General features: G+C 41.1%; 1 protein-coding gene across 1 annotated transcript in view; it reads right to left on the reverse strand.

The window, feature by feature from the left end:
* The window catches only part of DOCK3 (dedicator of cytokinesis 3), a 682,478-nt gene that overhangs the window by 113,194 nt on the left and 545,923 nt on the right, over positions 1-23,361 (reverse strand). Inside the window, exons 22-23 of the mRNA XM_025375707.1 lie at positions 15,477-15,558; positions 5,213-5,383 (exon numbers count right to left, since the gene is read on the reverse strand). Of these exons, the coding sequence (XP_025231492.1) occupies positions 5,213-5,383; positions 15,477-15,558 (253 nt within the window). The remainder of the gene's footprint in view (positions 1-5,212; positions 5,384-15,476; positions 15,559-23,361) is intronic.

Consider the following 23,361-nt stretch of genomic DNA (forward strand, 5'->3'; position numbering starts at 1 on the left):
CCATAAACTCTTGAGGACTGTTGACATGGGCTTAGAGTTCAGCAACCTAGACACCCAAGCAAGGGGAGTGGGAGTGTGCATGTTAGGCTTTTATTCTAGGATGTAAGCTCTGGTAGACCACAAGGTAGTTTCTTGAGAACAATCTGATAATAGAACAGTTCCAGAACCTTTGGGAGGCAGAGCACTATAGGAGAAAGAGAATGGGTTTTGGAATTAGACACGAGTTCAAATTCGAGCTTTACCACTTACCTGACACATAAACTTTGGCAAGTTAACCTAATTCTCTGTTTCCCCATCTATAAAATGGGGATGCTGCTATTACTTATTTCTTGATGCTGGTATGAGGGAAATTTTTACATAAAGTTTCCAGTAGAGTGTCTGGAACACAATAGGCCTTTGATATATGCTGGTTCTCATGATTTTCTCTTGTGGAAGTGGAAGCAGCATGAAGACTTTTTTTCACTTCTCAGTCCCCTTATGCCATTAACTCAGGATTTACAAAGAGAAATGGAGTGCCACCTTGAGACAAAAAGGTGAGAACACACCCTTCCCAAATGGCAGGCTGGGGAGGGAAGGCTGTTTTCCTGACTGCTCCATCAGGCAACAGACACTGGCTTAGAGTGAGTGAAAATTTATGCCATGGAAAACAGGCTTGTGCTATGGTTTTTATTCAGGCCAGGCCCAACTGGAGCACTTATATGAGTTCTATCTGCAGATTTATAACTCCTGGAATATTGAGGAGATTGTTTCGCAGTAATTAGAACCAGAACAAAACATATTGTTAGCAGCTTAGATATAAAAAACAAAGGAGTGGTGAAGTAGGTGCTTTATAATCAATAACAAACAGTAACTCATTTGCTCTCTTAAATGGTGAAATGTCCTGTACTTAGACACCAGGACAGAAGGACTTTCACACCCTGACATCCTCTAGTGGTCATAATCAAAGATATAAAGTCTAAGTGAATAATATGCATACATATGTGTGTATGTATCTCTCTCTCTCTATATATATATACACACATATACATACACACACACACACACACACACATATATGTGAAACTCACGAAACATGAGCCTTGCACCAAAGAAGGTGGTCAGATTTTCACCCAGGTCTTAGCTGAGACCAGATCTAAGCTATTTATCTTGATGTAGTAGGAGTGTGCCACTCAATACAGGGCATTACTGTGTTACCAAGTTCCCAGAAAGCATATGTGCATTGCTTTGCTAGCTACCTCTAATCTCTCCGTATTCTGGCTGTGGGAGGGGAATGGAAGAGGAACATGAGCAGCTTAAGGTACTTAGAAGGGGAGATCACAGATGTCTTCCTTACAGAAGCACCTGGAAGCCTTGAGGTACTCCCTTATAGAGTTCCTTATAGACTCCCTTATAGAGTATATTTCCTTATAGAGTCAAGGAAGTCTTAAGGTACTCCCAGTTGATTACCTGTCCTCTGGGCTGAGAAACCTACAGGCAACTGGTATCAAGAGGCAACACAGAGGCAAGTGGAAAACAAAATTTTTTAAAAAAATTTTTTGTTTTTTAATTTTAATCTAAAATGAGGCAGTTTAAATATATACTTGGGCTAACAATATACTTGGCAGTGACTGAATGACTGGACATGAGAGAGGCTATCTGATCTTCGCTTACAGGTTTTGGCGTAGTATTTAGCTTCAAAAAGTTGAAGAATACAATCCATTACATAAAAATTCTGACATTCATTTTATAAGGAAAAATACTTCCCTTTTGACTGGGGTAATGAATTCTTGATTTGTTCTAGGGTAAGACTGTGTGGAAAGGTAACAGATTAGCTGGCCAGGCAGTTTTGTTCGTTTTCGAGACAGTGTCTTACTCTGTGGCCAGGCTGGAGTGCAGTGGTCCAATCACAGCTCACTGTAGCCTTAACTTCTTGGGCTCAGGTGATTGGCCAGGTAGTTTTAATATAAGAAACCAAATTTTCTTCCCATACTGGTATTTCTAATATTGAATCTAATCTAATCTTTTTTTGAAGTTTCATTTTAATTAATTAATTTATTTATTATACTTTTAAGTTCTGGGATGCATGTGCAGAACGTGCAGATTTGTTACATAGGTATACACGTGCCATGGCAGTGTGCTGCACCCATCAATCCGTCATCTACGTTAGGTATTTCTCCTAATGCTATCCCTCTCCTAGTCCCCCGATCCCCCCTAGGTGTGTATGTTCCCCTTCCTGTGTCCATGTGTTCTCCTTGTTCACCTCCCACATATGCCACATATGAGTGAGAACATGTGGTGTTTGGTTTTCTGCTCCTGTGTTAGTTGACTGAGAACGATGGTTTCCAGCTTCATCCATGTCCCTGCAAAGGACATAAACTCTTTGTTTTTTATGACTGCATAGTATTCCATGGTGTATATGTGCCACATTTTCTTTACCTAGTCTATGACTGATGGGCATTTGGGTTGGTTCCAAATCTTTGTTATTGTCAACAGTGCTGCAATAAACATCCGTGTGTGGCTGGGCGCGGTGGCTCATGCCTGTAATACCAGCACTTTGAGAGGGTGAGGCAGGTGGATCACCTGAGGTCAGGAGTTCAAGACTAGCCTGGCAAACAGGGTGAAACCCCATTTCTAATAAAAATATAAAAAATTAGCTGAACATGGTGGTGTGCGCCTGTAATCCCAGCTACTCAGGAGGTTGAGGCAGGAGAATCGCTTGAACACGGGAGGTGGAGGTTGCAGTGAGCTGAGATTGCTCCATTGCACTCCAGCTTGGGCAACAAGAGTGAAACTCCATTTCAAAAAAAAAAAAGAAAAAGAAAAAGAAAGAAAAACACACACGTGTGTATGTGTCTTTATAGTAGAATGATTTATAATCCTTTGGGTATATACCCAGTAATGGGATTGCTGGGTCAAATGGTATTTCTAGCTCTAGATCCTTGAGGAATCACCACACTGTCTTCCACAATGGTTGAACTAATTTACACTCCCACCAACAGTGTAAAAGTGTTCCTATTTCTCCACATCTCTCCAGCATCTGTTGTTTCCTGACTTTTAAATGATCGCCATTCTAACTGGTATGAGATGGTATCTCATTGTGGTTTTGATTTGCATTTCTCTAATGACCAGTGATGATGAGTTTTTTTCATGTTTGTTGGCCATGTAAATGTCTTCTTTTGAGAAGTATTTGTTCATATCCTTTGCCCACTTTTTTATGTTTTTTTTTTTTCTTGTAAATTTGTTTAAGTTATTTGTAGATTTTGGATGTTAGCCCTTTGTCAGAGGGATAGATTGCAAAAATTTTCTCCTATTCTATAGGTTGCCAGCGGAGGCTGCAGAACAGCAAAGATTGTTGCCTATTTCTTCCTCTGGAAGCTTCTTCCCAGAGTGGCACCCACCAGATGCCAGCCACAGCTCTCCTGTATGAGGTGTCTGTCGTCCCCTACTGGGAGGTGTCTCCCAGTCAGGAGGCATGGGGGTCAGGGATCCACTTAAGGAGACAGTCTGTCCCTTAGCGGAGCTCGAGCACTGTGCTGGGAGATCTGCCACTCCCTTCAGAGTCGGCAGGCAAGAACACTTAAGTCTGCTGAAGCTGTGCCCATAGCTGCCCCTTCCCCCAGGTGCTCTGTCCCAGGGAGATGGGAGTTGGATCTGTAAGCCCCTGACTGGGCTTGATGCCTTTCTTTCACAGATGCCCTGCCCAGAGAGGAGGAATCTAGAGAGGCAGTCTGGCTACAGTAGCTTGACAGCACTGTGGTGGGCTCTGCCCCCTCCAAAGTTCCTGTCAGCCTTTCTTACACTGTGAGGGGAAAACTGCCTTCTCAAGCCTCTGTAATGGTGGATGCCCCTTCCCTGACCAAGATTGAGTGTGCCAGGTCGACGTCAGACTGCTGTGCTGGCAGTGAGAATTTCAAGCCAGTGGATCTCAGCTTGCTGGGCTCCGTGGGGGTGGGATTCGCTGAGCTAGACCACTTGGCTTCCTGGCTTCAGCCCCCTTTCCAGGGGAGTGAACGGTTCTGTCTTGCTGGTGTTCCAGGTTCCACTGGGGTATGAAAAAAACTCCTGCTGCTAGCTCAGTGTCTGCCCAATCAGCCGCCCAGTTTTGTGCTTGAAACCCAGGGCCCTGGTAGTGTAGGCACCTGAGGGAATCTCCTGGTCTGCGGGTTGCAAAGACTGTGGGAAAAGCATAGTATCTGGGCCGGAATGCACCGTTCCTCAAGGCACAGTCTCTCCTGGCTTCCCTTGGTTAGGGGAGGGAGTTCCCTAACCCCTTGAGCTTCCCAGGTGAGGCGACACCCCACCCTGCTTCTGCTTGCCCTTCATGGGTGCACCCACTGTCTAGCCAGTCCCAGTGAGATGAGGCGGGTACCTCAGTTGGAAATGCAGATCATCCGCCTTTTGCGTTGATCTCACTGGGAGCTGTAGTCCAGAGATGTTCCTATTTGGCCACCTTGCCAGCCCTCTGATCCTAATTTAATCTTAATTCTTAGCCAAAGCTTCCTAGTTAATCCTACTGTTTTACAAATTATTTCATTCAACTTCTGGAATGGACAAAAGCTAATCTAAATTTTCTTTTTTCCTTTTTCTTTTTGGAGACAGTCTCACTCTGTTGCCCAGGCTGGAGTGCAGTGGTGCAATCTTGGCTCACGGCAACCTCCGCCTCCCGGGTTCAAGCAGTTCTCCTGTCTCAGCCTCCTGAGTAGCCAGGACTACAGGTGCATCCTAATTTTTTCTATTTTTAGTAGAGATGGGGTTTCATCATGTTGCCCAGGGTGGTCTTGAACTCCTGAGCTCAAGCAATCTGCCCGCCTTGGCCTCCCAAAGTGCTAGGATTACAGGCCTGAGCCACTGTGCCCAACTTTCGTTAATACAATGCTTAATCAGGAAATAAAATTCCCCATACATTCTGATTATCTCCTATGAATAAGATGTTCATAAAAAACTAAGTAGTATGTAGCTAAATAAATTTGGTCTAAAGACTGTTCACAAGAACAAATTTGTGCTTCATCTCCAACATAAAGCCAATGAGCTGTTTTACATCTGGCAGCTGAGGCACAGCCAGATTTGCAGTAAAAGCAGCATTTTGTTGTATCAGGTATTTCCTTATAAATCACTCCTTACCCAACACACATGATCCTGGCAGGGTTTCTTCATCTCTGAAAACCAGAAGACAAAGAAACCTCCCGCTGAGAAAGAGGAACCCAGCAGCAAAGCTTCCCTGCAGTGTGCGAACCTGAGTAAAAAGGAGTGTTTCTGAGTTTCTGCTGTCCAGACTGAGCACAAACCGGATGGACTGGAAAAGTTCTTGGATACTGGATCTGAATTGTTCCTCTTCCATTCCACAAGTGGCTCGTGAGTACAGGATCCGTGACTGTACAATGAACTTGAAAAGGTACTCCAAGGCCTGGAAAGTGTGGGAGAAAAAGTGATGGAGAGGTGTTGAAGATGGTCAGGAACTCACATAGCAGAAAACAAAGGACAAAGTAACAGCAGTTTCTATATCAAAATCAGGTGATGGACAGTTCTAACTGTGGAGATAGATAGGCACTTTATTTTTTAAATTTTTTTCTCAAATATCCAAATTGTCACTAAGCAGCAGCTACTTTCTTATTGAAAGAATCATTAAATAATTTCACAACTGTTTTCTGAGGTTCTGGAATTAAGGAGCCATAGACTGTTATAGAAATAGTTGAATTCAAGAACATTCAGAGTTTAAAAAATAAGTTTCTTTGTATTTTTTTTCAGGTCTGGAAATAAAAGGGTCACAAGGCAAGGATGTAAGAAACACTCAAGTTTACTGCAAGAAGGAAGTATCCTAAAGGACTCAGGAGTCCTCAGACTTAGGAGTCTCCTACATCTTTAAGATATAGCTGGGGCCTGACACAGTTCCTCCTTTTTCACCAGGGGTCACAGAAATCTGAAGAAAACTTGTCCCAGGCTGCACAGCAGCCGATAGGCCTGATACATCCAGTATCCACCCTCTTTCCACAAAGACATCTGCCATAAACAGTTCATAAATAGTATAAGATGAAGCTTCTGCAAAAAGTTTGGGAGCAGAATCTGATTCTGAGGAGTTCCTGATGCTTGGCCCGTGCTTACAGAGTAATTTCCTTTTAAGATAACACATTCAAGACCCAATACTATGTTTTCTAATTAAAAAAACAAAACAAAAAAAACCCAAAAAAACACAGATTTCCCAGACACTGAAAAGGAAGAGATAATGGAGAGAAACTTATGCAACGCTGAAACAAACAGAAGTCAGGTACTTGAAACATAAACAGGAAACAATTCCTAAACTCCCTTTCATGATCTATCCAGCTGTTAGACGGTTTGGAAAAGCAGAACTTAATATTTTGTGGCCCATACAAAATTCAGTTGGCACTGGAGAATGCCAGTTTAGAAAATGTGTCATCCAGGGATTGTATCAGATGATTCTGTAGAAGAAATGAGTGTGTGGCCTCGTCTCCATAAATGCTACACCCTCTGTTCTAGTAGCTTTTTAATGCCTAGTGTATAAAGAACTTGAAAAATCTGTCAGTTGTTAAACCCAGATACTTGCAGGCTGGACTCTGCCACTGCTCTAGTATGTCTATATTGCGGTGACTCTTCGGGCCCATGAAGCAGAAAGTATACGCTTCTGAGCCAGCTTCATTTATTAGGTCATGCCAGTTTGAAGTCACTGAAGTAGGACATATTTTCTATTAAAATAAAGAAAATAAACGTGTACATTTTCCAAACTAAATGGCTAGGCAGCAGGTCTGACCTTTCCCTTTAGGTACTTTGGTTTTGTATGATTAACATGGCTTGCTGGGCTCAGCAGAGGACAAAAGAGGGACAGGTTCAGGATTGACACTCTGGAATCCTTAGAGGTAGGGATTAGAATCCCTATAGGTAAAAGATAGAATAGATCTTGGAGCAGCCTAAAAAAGCCAGGATTGCTTCCTCAGTTAAGTCACACAGGAAATGAAAAGCATGCTAAGACCTGGAAAGATTCACCAAAAATGTATTATGCATAGAAGAAGAACATGAACTTATTGAGCATCCTACTATCATATGCCCAAGCCCCAGAAGATGCAGGAAGGATTGGTAATTACGTGGAGCACTGGAAATAAAGACAGTAAAATAAACTAATTTTTTTTTCTGAAAAGTGTAATTTTAGGACACCTGAGAGGTAGGCAAATCTAATTATGTGCTCTATACTACTATTCTAATTTTAAAAAGTTTTTTTGTTTGTTTGGTTTTTAAGTTTGAAACAGCTACCACAAGAGATGTAATGAGTGGCATGAAACATCTGCCAGTTTCAGGGAGGTAGAACTAGACAGCAAAGTGACTTGCACCTTTTGGGCATGAGAGCTTGCTTCCTCTATTAGGTTACACAATATAAGACAACTAGCAGAGGAGCACAAGGCTGATGTCAGAGAAGTCTCCATGCAAACCCGGATGAGGACATGGAAAATAAAGCCACTTCCAGTCATTCGTCAGTACCTGACTTCCCTCTTCCCCACTCCTCTTGAATCTCTTGAATTTTTGGATCAGTACCATCTTGATCAGGACCAGGTGATGCTGGCCACCTCTGACAGATTCAACTGGGGAAGGAGAGTGGGGCAGAGGAGTGGAATAGAAGGTGAGAGGTGGAGCCTGTGGAATTTGTTCAAGCTTTAAAGGTGCTCCGATTACTGTGTAGAGACAATGGAGCACTTAACTGTGACTCAAGCAGTTGCCCTGTCCATTTTTGCTTAAGTTAATAAACCTGTAAGAAAAGAGATCCTAAAAGTTATTACCATGTTTGTATCACCAAGAAGATCCACCGTGCCCTCTCTTTCCTCCTTGTGGCTACCTGCTAAGGAACTGATACAGCTCAGCATGGAAAAGTATGCTGTTGTTTTAGAATGCCTTGTGAAGAGCCACCCTAAAACCCACAACGACACCCCTGCATGCCTCTCACATTGTGAACAAACAATAAAACCAAGTAAGAAATAATGAACTTTTTATTTTCACCTTCTTCAACAGAACTTTTTTTAAGGTCATGATTCTGAAGGTAAAAGGAAGAGATAAGGTTATGAGTGGAAAGATATACTGAATCAAAAGTATTAAGGAAGAAGTTTCCTGGTTCATGGCTTTTGATACTGGAATGAGAAGTATCAGGCCAGGAGCATGCATCCTATGAAGAAGGAGGAAAACAGGATTAGATGGAAACTTACTAATTTGGTGAAGGAGACATGTAAACTGAAATCAGATAAAGAAGAGGAAATGAACTGATAAAACCTTAGTGTTGGATATATTACAGAACAAGTGTGAAATGGTGAGAACAAATATGAAAACACCTCAGAAAAATGCTCCCCGAAAGGGAATTCTTCCTTCTCCCTACCCAAACCTTATCTTTCCCAGAATTCTGTACCTCCATAAATGGCCTTGCCATCAACTTAGCTGATTTAGCAAAGACCCCTTAGAAACAGTCACAGTTCTCCCTTATTATCATCTTCTACATCCAATCTAGCATTTGAAAGCCCTTGCTTTAGCCACATCAATTGCCTTTTGGTTCCTTAAAAATCCAAGCTCTTGGGGCCCGGTGCAGTGGCTCATCCCTGTAATTCCAGGACTTTGGAAGGTGGAAGTGGGTGGATCACCTGAGGCCAGGAGTGGCTAACTAGAACACACAGTGTAGAGAAGACGTTAAATGACCCGATGGAGCTGAAAACCATAGCACAAGAACTACATAACACATGCACAAGCTTCACTAGCCGATTCGATCAAGAGGAAGAAAGGGGATCAGTGATTGAAGATCAAATGAATGAAATGAAGTGAGAAGTTTAAGAGAAAAAAGAGTAAAAAGAAATGAACAAAGCCTCCAATAAATATGGGACTATGTGAAAAGACCAAATCTATGTCTGATTGGTGTACCTGAAAGTGACAGGGAGAATGGAACCAAGCTGGAAAACACTCTTCAGGATATTATCCAGGAGAACTTCCCCAACCTAACAAGGCAGGCCAACATTCAAATTCAGGAAATACAAAGAACACCACAAAGATACTCCTTGAGAAGAGAAACTCCAAGACACATAATTGTCAGATTCACCAAAGTTGAAATAAAGGAAAAAATGTTAAGGGCAGCCAGAGAGAAAGACTGGGTTACTCACAAATGGAAGCCCATCAGACTAACAGCGGCTCTCTTGGCAGAAACTCTACAAACCAGAAGAGAGTGGGGCCAATATTTAACATTCTTAAAGAAAAGAATTTTCAACCCAGAATTTCACATCCAGCCAAACTAAGCTTCATAAGTGAAGGACAAATAAAATCCTTTACAGACAAACAAATGCTGAGAGATTCTGTCACCACCAGGCCTGCCTTACAAGAGCTCCTGAAGGAAGCACTGAATGTGGAAAGGAACAACTGGTACCAGCCACTGCAAAAACATGCCAAATTGTAAAGACCATTGATGCTAGGAAGAAACTGCATTAACTAACGAGCAAAATAACCAGCTAACATCATAACGACAGTATCAAATTCACACATAACAATACTAACTTTAAATGTAAATGGACTAAATGCTCCAATTATAAGACACAGACTGGCAAATTGAATAAAGAGTCAAGACCCATCAGTGTGCTGTATTCAGGAGACCCATCTCACATACAGAGACACACATAGGCTCAAAATAAAGGGATGGGGGAAGATCAACTAAGCAAATGGAAAACAAAAAAAAGCAGGGGTTGCAATCCTAGTCTCTGATAAAATAGACTTTAAACCAACAATGATCAAAAGAGACAAAGAAGGCCATTACACAATGGTAAAGGGATCAATTCAACAAGAAGAGTTAACCATACTAAATATATATGCACCTAATACAGGAGCACCCAGATTCATAAAGCAAGTCCTTGGAGACCTACAAAGAGATTTAGACTCCCCCACAATAATAATGGGAGACTTTTAACACCACATTGTCAACATTAGACAGATCAACGAGACAGAAAGTTAACAAGGATATCCAGGACTTGAACTCAGCTCTGCAGCAAGCAGACCTAATAGACATCTACAGAACCCTCCACCCCAAATCAACAGAATACACATTCTTCTTAGCACCACATCACACTTATTCCAAAATTGACCACATAGTTGGAAGTAAAGCACTCCTCAGCAAATGTACAAGAACAGTAATTATAACAAACTGTCTCTCAGACCACAGTGCAATCAAACTAGAACTCAGGATTAAGAAACTCACTCAAAACCACTCAACTACATGGAAACTGAACAACCTGCTCCCGACTGACTACTGCATACATAATGAAATGAGGCAGAAATAAAGATATTCTTTGAAACCAATGAGAACAAAGACCAATGTACCAGAACCTCTGGGACACATTTAAAGCAGTGTGTAGAGGGAAATTTATAGCACTAAATGCCCACAAGAGAAAGCAGGAAAGATCTATAATTGACACCCTAATATCACAATTAAAAGAACTAGAGAAGCAAGAGCAAACACATTCAAAAGCTAGCAGAAGGCAAGACATAACTAAGATCAGAACCGAAGGAGATAGCAACACCAAAAACCCTTCAAAAAATCAATGAATCCAGGAGCTGGTTTTTTTGAAAAGATCAACAAAATTGATAGACTGATAGCAACACCAATAAAGAAGAGAGAAGAATCAAATAGACGCAACAAAAAATGATAAAGGGGATATCACCACCGACCTCACAGAAATACAAACTACCATCAGAGAACACTATAAACACCTCTACTCAATAAACTAGAAAATCTAGAAGAAATGGATAAATTCCTGGACACATACACCCTCCCAAGACTAAACCAGGAAGAAGTTGAATTCCTGAATAGACCAATAACAGGCTCTGAAATTGAGGCAATAATTAATAGTCTACCAACCAAAAAAAGTCCAGGACCAGATGGGTTCACAGCTGAATTCTACCAGAGGTACAAGGAGGAGCTGGTACCATTCCTTCTGAAACTATTCCAATCAATAGAAAAAGAGGGAATCCTCCCTAACTCATTTTTGAAGCCAGCATCATCCTGATACCAAACTCTTGCAGAGACACAACGAAAAAAGAGAATTTTAGACCAACATGCCTGATGAACATCAATGCAAAAATCCTCAATAAAATACTGGTAAACTGAATCCAGCAGCACATCAAAAAGCTTATCCACCATGATCAGTGGGCTTCATCCCTGGGATGCAAGGCTGGTCCAACATACAAATCAATAAACGTAATCCATCACATAAACAGAACCAAAGACAAAAACCACATGATTATCTCAACAGATGCAGAAAAGGCCTTTGACAAAATTCAACAGCTCTTCATGCTAAAAACTCTCAATAAACTAGGTATTGATGGAACATATCTCAAAATAATACGAGCTATTTATGACAAACCCACAGCCAATATCATACTGAATGGGTAAAGGCTGGAAACATTCCCCTTGAAAACTGGCACAAGACAGGGATGCCTTCTCTCACCACTCCTATTCAACATAGTGTTGGAAGTTCTGGCCAGGGCAATCAGGCAGGAGAAAGAAATAAAGGGTAATCAATTAGGAAAAGAAGAAGTCAAATTGTCCCTGTTTGCAGATGACATGATTGCATATTTAGAAAACCCCATTGTCTCAGCCCAAAATCTCCTTAAGCTGATAAGCAACTTCAGCAAAGTCTCAGGATACAAAATCAATGTGCAAAAATCACAAGCATTCTTATACACCAATAACAGACAAACAGAGAGCCAAATCATGAGTGAACTCCCATTCACAATTGCTTCAAAGAGAATAAAATACCCAGGAATCCAACTTACAAGGACCTCTTCAAGGAGGACTACAAACCACTGCTCAACGAAATAAAAGAGGACACAAACAAATGGAAGACTATTCCATGCTCATGGATAGGAAGAATCCATATCGTGAAAATGGCTGTACTGCCCAAGGTAATTTATAGATTCAATGCCATCCTCATCAAGCTACCAATAACTTTATTCACAGAACTGGAAAAAACTACTTTAAAGCTCATATGGAACCAAAAAAGAGCCTGTATTGCGAAGATAATCCTAAGAAAAAGAACAAAGCTGGAGGCATCACACTACCTCACTTCAAACTATACTACAAGGCTACAGTAACCAAAACAGCATGGTACTGGCACCAAAACAGAGATATAGACCAATGGAAGAGAACAGACCCTCAGAAATAACACCACACACCTACAACCATCTGATCTTTGACAAACCTGACAAAAACAAGCAATGGGGAAAGGATTCCCTATTTAATAAATGGTGCTGGGAAAACTGGCTAGCCACATGTAGGAAGCTGAAACTGGATCCCTTCCTTACACCTTAAACAAAAATTAATTCAAGATGGATTAAAGACTTAAATGTTAGACCTAAAACCATAAAATCCCTAGAAGAAAACCTAGGCAATACCATTCAGGACACAGGCATGGGCAAGGACTTCATGATTAGAACACCAAAAGCAATGGCAACAAAGCCAAAATTGACAAATGGGATCTAATTAACTAAAGAGCTTCTGCACAGCAAAAGAAACTACCATCAGAGTGAACAGGCAACCTACAGAATGGGAGAAAATTGTTACAATCTACCCATCTGACAAAGGGCTAGTATCCAGATTCTACAAAGAACTTAAACAAATTTACAAGAAAAAATCAAACGACGCCATCAAAATGTGGGCAAAGAATATGAACAGACACTTCTCAAAACAAGATATTTATGCAGCCAACAGACATGAAAAAACATTCATCATCACTGGCCATCAGAGAAATGCAAATCAAAACCACAATAAGATACCATCTCACACCAGTTAGAATGGCGATCATTAAAAAGTCAGGAAACAACAGGTGCTGGAAAGGATGTGGAGAAATAGGAACACTTTTACACTGTCCATGGGACTGTAAACTAGCTCAACCGTTGTGGAAGACAGTGTGGCAATTCCTCAAGGGTCTAGAACTAGAAATACCATTTGACCCAGCAATCCCATTACTGGGTATATACCCAAAGGATTATAAATCATGCTGCTATAAAGACGAATGCACATCTATTCACAATAGCAAAGACTTGGAATCAACCCAAATGTCCATCAATGATAGACTGGATTAAGAAAATATGGCACATACACACCATGGAATACTATGCAGCCATAAAAAAGGATGAGTTCATGTCCTTTGTAGGTATATGGATGAAGCTGGAAACCATCATTCTGAGCAAACTATCGCAAGGGCAGAAAACCAAACACCGCATGTTCTCACTCATAGGTGGGAATTGAACAACGAGAACACTTGGACATAGGGTGGGGAACATCACACACTGGGGCCTGTCGTGGGGAGAGGGAGGGGAGAGGGAGGAGGGGGGAGGGATAGCATTAGGAGATGCTATCTAATGTAAATGATGAGTTAATGGGTGCAGCACACCAACATGGCACATGTATACATATGTAACAAACCTGCACGTTGTGCACACGTACTCTAGAACTTAAAGTATAATAATAATAATAATAATAATAAAACAAAAACAAAAACAAAACCCAAGCCCTTTCCCATCTAGGCTTTTAAAGATTCTGTTTCCTCAGTCTGGAGTGCTCATTCCTTAACTCTTAACACTGACTTCAGCTCAGAGATCACCTCCTCGGAGAAGGTTTCCCAAACCCTTGATCTGAAGTAAACCCCCCTTTCCAGCTAGTCTGTTCCATTATCTTGTTTATTTACTTCATAGTACTCAACTATTTTTTTTTTTTTTCTTGAGATGGAGTTTTGCTCTGTCACCCAGGCTGGAGTGCAGCGGCACGATCTTGGTTCACTGCAACCTCCGCCTCCCAGGTTCAAGCAATTCTTGTGCCTCAGTCTCCCGAGTAGCTTGGATTGCAGGTGCATGCCACCATGCCCGGTTAATTTTTGTATTTTCAGTAGAGATGAGGTTTCACCATGTTGGCCAGGCTGGTCTTGAACTCCTGACCTCAGGTGATCTGCCCGCCTTGGCTTCCCAAAGTGCTAGGATTATAGGCGTGAGTCGACACGGCCAGCCAAGTTTTTTTTTTTTTTTTTTTTAAACTGACTTTGTAAGCCAAGGTTGGTGGCAACATTAATTAGAATTACGATAAATACATGTATTTATCTGTTTTATGTATATTGTATGTCTTTCCCCACTTGAATGAAAGTACTATGAAGCCCTAGCCATTTTTGTTTGGGCCCCTGCTGAAACTCCAGTGGTTAGTACAATGTCTGAAGCATGGCAGGTATCAAGCAACATTGACTGAATGATTAAACAAATTATTTTTAGGAGAAATCAACTTCTGTGCTGCCTTCTCCAGTATCCTTAAGCAATTATTTTTTAGGCTCATATAGAATCTTTTGCATTTAACTCAACTTTTATCCACTCAAAGATTGTTAGGTACCTGACAGGTGCTAGGGTTCTGAGAAGAAGAGAACCCAGGCCCTTTCCTCACATGCCTCAGCACCCTGCCCTACACTTGTGTTCGTGCCTCCCCTTAGGACACTGCAGATATGTTCTTGAAGAAGATGGGCTGATTTTATTCATCATTGCATCTCAGCCCCTAGGACAGATGGTACTGCTCAGCAGACATTTGTATGAAAGAGGACAGAAAAGAACTTTGTAGCCTCAGATTTTTACAGAATGTGCAAAGAAGAAGCAGGGTAAATGCAAATCTATGATTTGATTTTGCCCCTTCAGTCTGATAATGTTTGAGAAGACATTATGTTGCACCTGTTAAACATGTGGAAAAGGACAAAAACACGGGTCTAGTACTACTCTGTGCAGGTGATGTGATACTAAAAGAGGACAGAAATAAAGCAAAACTAATTTGCTTTTTTTTTTTTTTTTTTTTTGCAGAAGCAGTAGCCATGAAAAGAAGTTACCAGACAGTGGAGTTAACTCAAAATGAGAACAGTCCCCTGTCAATTGGAGCTACCCAGCAATACAAAGGGCTGCCTTGTCAGGGAACCTGTCTAAGCAGGAATGCTGACAATGGTCACGACCATGGAAGACCACAGTTCTTCCTAAGGCCACAATTTTAAGATTATCTTCCTCTGAACAAATCCACATACAGTGCATCTACTCAGCTTTTTTTACTTAAAACAGTTCAAAAAATGAATGCTTAGTAACTACCAAAAAACAGAACACTATTAGAGGATCTTAATTCAATCAACATTGCCACCAACATTGGCTTAGAAGGAGTTACTATACTTTAGCCAGTGGTAGAAAGGACTGATACTATGGGTAAGAAATCAGGCAGGGGAGGATGGCCAGGAGCCATGTGCATATCATCTCTCCCTCCTTCTTTAAAATTACCAGGAATAAAGGTTTTCTGGGACAAAATCAAGGTAAAGAAAGAGAAATTATGTGGATCAAGACAGTAATTCCTGAAAGCAGGCCAGGTACTGCGATGTCAACATTTGTCCTGCACATTATATCATTGAGATTACTCACAAATAATTGCATGAGTGGGTCTCTTATGTATGGAGAGGTTAGTACATTACCCGCATGGCTTCTTGAATGTGGTCCTGTCGAATCAGTTCTGCTGAGCAGTCCATATACCACTTCAAACAGCGGATGAGCTCCCTGGGAAAGAGAACAGTTCCAGAAACCCCACTTTAATTCAAAAGTAATGCAGACTGAAATGTTTGTAGCCCTGAATTAGGCAAATAGGAAATAATATTCTGCTGATAAGCTAGAAAGGAGTGGCAGATCCATTATAGCTTTGGAATATTCAGGTCATCTCAGAACAAACAACACCCTTTGTCCATAGGAGTTGCCACATTTTAAACAGCAATTAAAATAACTTTTCCCCACTATCTCTGACATATATTTATTTTTGATTACAAGAAAGTTTCCACCCAAGTCTGGGCAACATGGCGAAACCTTATCTCTACAAAATAATACAAAAATTAGCCAGGCATGGTGGTGCACGCCTGTAGTCCCAGCTACTCAGGAGGCTGAATCAGGTGGATCAATTGAGCCCAGGAGGTAAAGGCTGCAGTGAGCCATGACTGCGCCACTGCACTCCAGCCTGGGCAACAGAACAAGATCTCATCTGAAAAAAAAAAAATAGTTTTCCTAAAGACCTGGACTGGATGTGTATATTTTTATTTTGTCTTAAATTGCTAGGTTTTCAGAACATCTGACACCAGCTAGTAAATAGTAGACTCTGAATAAAAGTATGTAGTCCCAGGAGTCCCTATTCACAACCCCTGCTCTATCCCATCTATCTTATTTCCTTAGGACTAAGTCATCTGAATGGAATGAGATTACTGGGTCAGAAGGTCTGCATATTTATATGGCAACAGAGCACAGAGGTCAGGAGTATAGGCCGTGGATATTCTGGAGCCTATCAATATCTAGTTTTGTATCATTGAATGAGTTATTTAATCCCCTGTGTCTCGTTCTCTTCAATGAAAATATGGGGAAATGGTACATCTCAAAGTTATTGTAAACACTAATAGAATGACGCATATAAAGCACATAGTACAGTCCACTCTCCAAAGTGACATTAAAGTATGAGAGTTCCAGTGACTCCATAGCCTTGCCACCATTGGGTTTTATTTATATTTTCAATAATTATGCTAATTTTGCATAAGAAAATGGTGATTTCTGGCTGGGTGTGGTGGTTCATGCCTGTAATCCCAGCACTCTGGGAGGCTGAGGTGGGTGGATCACAAGGTCAGGAGTTTGAGACCAATCTGGCCAATATAGTGAATCCCCATCTCTACTAAAAATACAAAAAATTATCTGGGTATGGTGGTGTGTGCCTGTAATCCCAGCTACTTGGGAAGCTGAGGCAGGAGAATCATGTGAACCCAGGAGGCAGAGGTTGCAGTGAGCCAAGAACAGGCCATTGCACTCCAGCCCAGGCGACAGTACAAGACTCTGTCTCAAAAAAAAAAAAAAAGAAAGAAAGATGAAAGAAAGAAAGAAAGAAAGAAAGAAAGAAAGAAAGAAAGAAAGAAAGAAAGAAAGAAAGAAAGAAAGAAAGAAAGAAAGAAAGGAAGGAAGGAAGGAAGGAAGGAAGGAAGAAAGAAAGGAAGGAAAAAAGAAAGAAAGAAAGAAGGAAAATGGCGATTTCTTATTGCTTTAATGGTCTTATTTATTTATTTCTTTGAGACAGACACTTGCTTTGTCAACCAGACTGGAGTGCAGTGGCGCGATCTCAGCTCATTGTAACCTCTGCCTCCAGGGTCCAAGCAATTCTTGTGTCTCAGCCTCCCAAGCAGCTGGGATTACAGGAAGGGGAGGATGCACCACCATGCTTGGCTGATGTTTGTATTTTTAGTAGAGATGGGGTTTCACCACGTTAGCCAGGCTGGTCTCGAACTCCTGGCCTCAAGTGATCCACCTGCCTCAGCCTCCCAAAGTGCTGGGATTACGGGTGTGAGCCACCATGTCTGGCTTGCTTTAATAGTCTTAGATAACCTGTGTTTCTCACATTTGTTTACTAGTTATATAAACTCCTTTATGAACTGTCTTTTTATATTCTTTGACATTTTTTTGTGGGTGCTATTTTAGCTATTCAAATGTTTCTCATGGAAAAACAAGACATTTTTAGCAGCTTTACCATCATTTCCTAGAAGTAAAAGTATAGCAACTATGTAACAAACTATAGTTTGAAATATCAGCTGAAAGCCCACAGCTAACATCAAACATAATGGTAGAAGACTGAAAGCTTTTCATCTAAGATCAGAAACAAGATAAAAATGCTCGTTTTTGACATTTTTATTCAACATAGTACTGGAAGTCCTAGCCAGTAACATTAGGCAAGAAAAAGAAATAAAAGACATTCAAATTAAAAAGGAAGAATAAAATGCTCTGTTTTCAGATGATACAATCTTATATGTAGAAAACCCTAAAGAATCCCCCCAAAAAACCTGTTAGAACTAATAAATAAATTCAGTAAAGTTGCAGGACACAAAATCAACACAAAAAATAAAATACATTTCTATATGCTAAAAATGAATAATCTGAAAATGAAATTAAGACAACAATTCCATTTACAAGAGCATCAAAAAGAATGAAATACTTAGGACATATTTAAGGAGACAAAAGAGTTTTATACATGTTGCTTAAAGAAATAAAAGATAGCAATAAATGGAAATACATCTTATATTCATGAATTAGAAGGTTTAATATTGTTATTAAAGATGTAAATGCTACCCAAAGTGATCTACAGATTCAATGCAATCCCTAACACAATTCCAACGGTATTTTTTGAAGAAAAAAAAAAGTCCATCCTAATATGGAATTACAAGTGACCTGGAATAGCCAAAAGCATCTTGAAAAAGAGGAACAAAATTGCGGTTTCACACTTCCTGATTTCAAAACATCACAAAGCTACAGCAATCAAAACAATGTTGAATTAGCATAAAGACATATTTATAAAACAATGGAAAAAAATAGGCCAGAAATAAAGCCTCACATATACGGTCAAGGGGCCAAAGTACCACCCTTTTGACAAGGATGCCAAGGCCATTCAGTGGGGAAGAGACAGCTTCGATAAATGGAACTGGGAAATTGGATATCCACATGCAAAAAGAATGAAGTCAGACACTTATCTTACACAATATACAAAAATTAACTCAAAATGGATCAACGACCTAAATGTAAAGGCTAGAATTATAAAACACTTAAAAAAAAGACAGGTGAAAGCTTCATGACATTAGGCAATGATTTCTTGAAAATGACACCAAAAGCACAGGCAACAACAAAAAACAAGGTGGACTACATCAAAATTTTAAAAACTTCTGTGTCTCAAAGGACAAAATCAACAGAGTGAAAAGGTAACCAAGTGACTGGCAAAAATATTTATAAATCATATAACTGATAAGGGGTTAATACTCAGAATATATAAACAACTCCTGTAACTCAACAATAAAACAAATAACCTCTTTTAAAAAAAATGGGTGAAGGACTTGAATAGACATTTCTCCAAGGAAGATAATTAGGGAAACACAAATAAAAAACATAAAGAAATATCACTTTACACCCATTAGGGTGGCTACTATCAAAAAAAACCCCAGAAACCAGCCTGGCCCTCAATGGCTCTGGAGGAAAGGTGAGTGAACTATTAAGGAGCAATTTGCTCTTACCAATGGCCTCTGGAACCCTGACAGAAAGAGAACCCTCAACTACCACAGATACTTGAGTTGGCAGGGAGAGCTGCTTAGAGAAGTGGTAGGGGTAGCAAACCAGCTGATGTGGAGCTCAGGGGTGTTGGTGTGGGAGTGTCTGCAGTGGTGCACAGCCAGGGATGGCCATCCCCTTAGGCTTGACTTGCTCCCATGGGAGACTTCAGCCCTAGGGGAACTGTTGGTCTTGAACTCTACAGGGCGGTCTTGCTCATCAGATGGGGCTGGTCTATCCTGAGCACTCCTTGATCGGCTGGCCTCTCCTGGGGCCCAAGTCTGGCCATACCTGCTTGCAGGGCAGCCTCAGGTGACCTGCGGGCCCCACATCATAGTTTCTACACAGACCATGCTTGACGGTGGGGAGAGCTCCACTGCAGCGACCCTATGCCACGCACCAGCCCGCATGCCCCCTCCCCATACTGCAGGTTCCCCAGGACCCATGGCAACTCTCCACAATGCTTTACTGGCTTGTGTCTGCACTGGCAGGTTTTGCTTTCCTTTTTCCATTAAAAAGTGGGCTAGCATGTAGGAGTACAGCCTGCCCCCTGCTCCCACCACCACTGCAGACAGAGCCTTGGTGGGCACAGAGCCAGCCAGCCCTGCCCCTGCCAGTGCCCCATCCTTGCCCTAACACTGTGCAGAGAATAGCAGATCCTCCCCTATCCTGAGTGACCACTTCTGCTTGCAGGACCCAGAGAAAGCACCCAGACCTTCAGTGTCCCAACCCTGCGCCATCACCACCTCTACTGTGACTGTGCAAAAGTTGCCAGCAGGGGCCCCAGCTCTGCCCAGCTGTGCTGCCTCTGCCACCTTGGTCAACACGTGCAGGGAGGCAGGTACCCCGGCACCAGCACCTGCTAGCACTCTGCCACAGGTGACTCTGCCACAGCTGCTATACCCACTGCTGCTGGCACATGTGAAAGGGGATAGATCCAGCTGTCACTGCACTATGAAATACTTTGGCTTACACCACCCAGCCAAAGTGAAATGGTCAGCAGTCTGGGAGCATCTCAGCCTACCCAGTACAGTGGATTCCTAACCTTGAGGAGCCAGAGAACAAAGTTGGGGCCCAATACAAGTCTCCAAGTTGTGTTAGAGTGCACAGTCCAGGAGTTAGGAGTTGAGCACTGACCCCTAAAATGTTCCAGAAATGAATCCAGCTGGCTGAATCCACCTTATACCACAATCAAACACTCAAGGTCATCAAATAGGATAAAAGGAAAAAAAAACCAAAACTCATCCAAAGGACAGCAACCTCAAAGATTGAAGAGTGACAAGCCCACAAAGACGAGAAAGAACCAGCACAAAGACCCTGGCAACTCAAAAAGCCTTCTTTCCTCCAAATGATTGCATCACCTCTCCAGCAAGGGTTCTGAACTGGGCTGAAAGGGCTGAAATGACAGAAATAGAATTCAGAATATGGATAGGAATGATGATCATTGAGCTACAGGAGTATGCTGAAAGTTAATCCAAGGAAGCTAAAAATCATGATAAAACAATGCAGGAGCTGACAAACAAAATAGCTAGTATAGAAAAGCATGTAACTGACCTGACAGAGCTGAAAAACACTCTACAGGAATTTCAGAATGCAATTGCAAGTATTAACAGCAGAATAGACCAAGTTCAGGAAAGAATCTCAGAGCTTGAAGACTGGCCTTCTGAAATATGACAGTCAGACAAGAACAGAGAAAAAAGAATGAAAATGAATGAACAAAACCTCTGAGGAATATGGGATTATGTAAAGATACCAAGTCTACAACTCACTGGTGTCCTTGAAACAGACGGGGAAAACGGAACCAACTTAGAAAACATATTTCAGGATATCATCCATGAAGACTTCCCCAACCTAGCTAGAAAGGCCAACATTCAAATTCAGGAAATGCAGAGAATCCTAGTAAAATACTTCACAAGAAGATCATCTCTAAGACACATATTCATCAGATTCTTCAAGGTCAAAATGAAAGAAAAAAGTATTAAAGGCATTTAGAAAGAAGGATCAGGTCACCTACAAAGGGAAGCCCATGAGACTAAAAGTGCACCTCTCAGCAGAAACCCTACACATAAGAAGAGACTGGGGGCCAATATTCAACACTCTTAAAGAAAAGAAATTCCAACAAATAATTTCATCTCCAACCAAACTAAGCTTCATAAGCGAAGGAGAAATAAGATCCTTTTCAGACAACCAAATGTTGAGGGAATTTGTTACCACCAGACCTGCCTTATAAGAGCTCCTGAAGGAAGCACTAAATATGGAAAGAAAAGACCATTACCAGCCACCACAAAAACACACAAGTACACAGACCAGTGACAATATAAAGCAATTACATAAACAAGTCTGTAAAATAACCAGCTAACATCATAACCGGATCAAATCCACACATATCAATACTAACTCTGAATATAAATGGACAAAATTTTCCATTTAAAAGGCATAGAGTGGCAAGCTGGATAAAGAACCATGACCCATTCTCAGCAAACTATCGCAAGAACAGAAAACCAAACACCGCATGTTCTCACTCATAGGTGGGAACTGAACAATGAGATCACTTGGACTCTGGAAGGGGAACATCACACACCAGGGCCTATCACGGGGAGGGGGGAGGGGGGAGGGATTGCATTGGGAGTTATACCTGATGTAAATGGCGAGTTGATGGGTGCTGATGAGTTGATGGGTGCAGCACGCCAACATGGCACAAGTATACATATGTAACAAACCTGCACGTTATCCACATGTACCCTAGAACTTAAAGTATAATTAAAAAAAAAAAAAAAGAAAGAAAGAAAAAAAAAAAGAACCATGACCCATTCATATGCTGTCTTCAGAGAGACCCATCTCACATGCAGTGACACAAGTAGGCTCAAAATAAAGGGATGGAGAAAAATCTACCAAGCAAATGGAAAACAGAAAAACAGTAGGGGTTGCAATGCTGATTTCAGACAAAACAGATTTCAAACCAACAAAGATTACAAAAGACAAAGAAGGGTATTACATAATGTTGAAGAGTTCAACAAGAAGACTTAACTCTCCTGAAGCATATATGCACCCAACACAGGAGCACCCAGATTCGTAAAGCAAGTTCTTAGAGGCCGTCACAGAGACTTAGACTCCTACACAATAATAGAGGGAGACTTCAACACCACACTGACAATATTAGACGTATCATCAAGACAGAAAATTAACAAAGATATTCAGGACCTACACTGGCACTAGATCAAATGGACCTGACAGACATCCTACAGAACTCTCCACTCAAAAGCAACAGAACATACATCTGTCTCATTGCCATATGGCATATAGTCTAAAATTGACCACATAATTGGGACACAAAACACTCCTCAGCAAAATCACTGAAATCATACTCTCTCAGACCACAGCACAATCAAATTAGAAATCAAGACTAAGAAATTCACTCAAAGCCATAAAATTACATGGAAATAGAATAACTTGCTCCTGAATAACTTCTGGGTAAATAATGCAATTAAGGCAGAAATCAACAAGTTCTTTGAAACTAATTAAAATAAAGATGCAATACACCAGAATCTCTGGGACACAGGTAAGGCAGTGTCAAGAGGGAAATTTATAGCACTAAATGCCCAAATCAAAAAGTTAGAAAGACCTCAATTTAACAGCCTAACATCAGAACTAAAAGAACTAGAGAACCAAGAGCAAACCAATCCCCAAACTAGCAGAAGACATGAAATAACCAAAATCAGAATTGAACTAAAGGAGATTGAAACACAAAAAACCATTCAAAAGATCAATGAATCCAGGATGATTTTTTGAAAAAAATAAAATAGACTACTAGCTAGACGAATAAAGAAGAAAAAAGAGAATATTCTAATAAATACAGTCAGAAATCAAAAAGGGGATATTCCCTTTGACCCCCACAGAAATACAAATAACCATAAGAGAATATTATGAACACCTTTATGCACATAAACTAAAAAATCTAGAAGAAATAAATAAATTCATGGACACAAACACTCTCTCCCAAGAGTGAACCAGGAAGAAATGGAATCCCCAAGCAGACCAATAATAAACTCTGAACTTGAGTCAGTAACAGCCTACCATCACCACCACCACCACCACCACCAGCCCAGGACCAGACAGATTCACAGCCGAATTGTACCAAATGCACAAAAACATGAGGCCAGCAGCTGGGCGTGGTGGCTTATACCTGTAATCCCAGCACTTTGGAAGGTCGAGGCAGGCAGATCACGAGGTCAGGAGATCGAGACCATCCTG

Source organism: Theropithecus gelada, chromosome 2 (genome assembly GCF_003255815.1).
Source record: "Theropithecus gelada isolate Dixy chromosome 2, Tgel_1.0, whole genome shotgun sequence".
In the NCBI taxonomy this organism is placed as follows: Eukaryota; Metazoa; Chordata; class Mammalia; order Primates; family Cercopithecidae; genus Theropithecus; species Theropithecus gelada.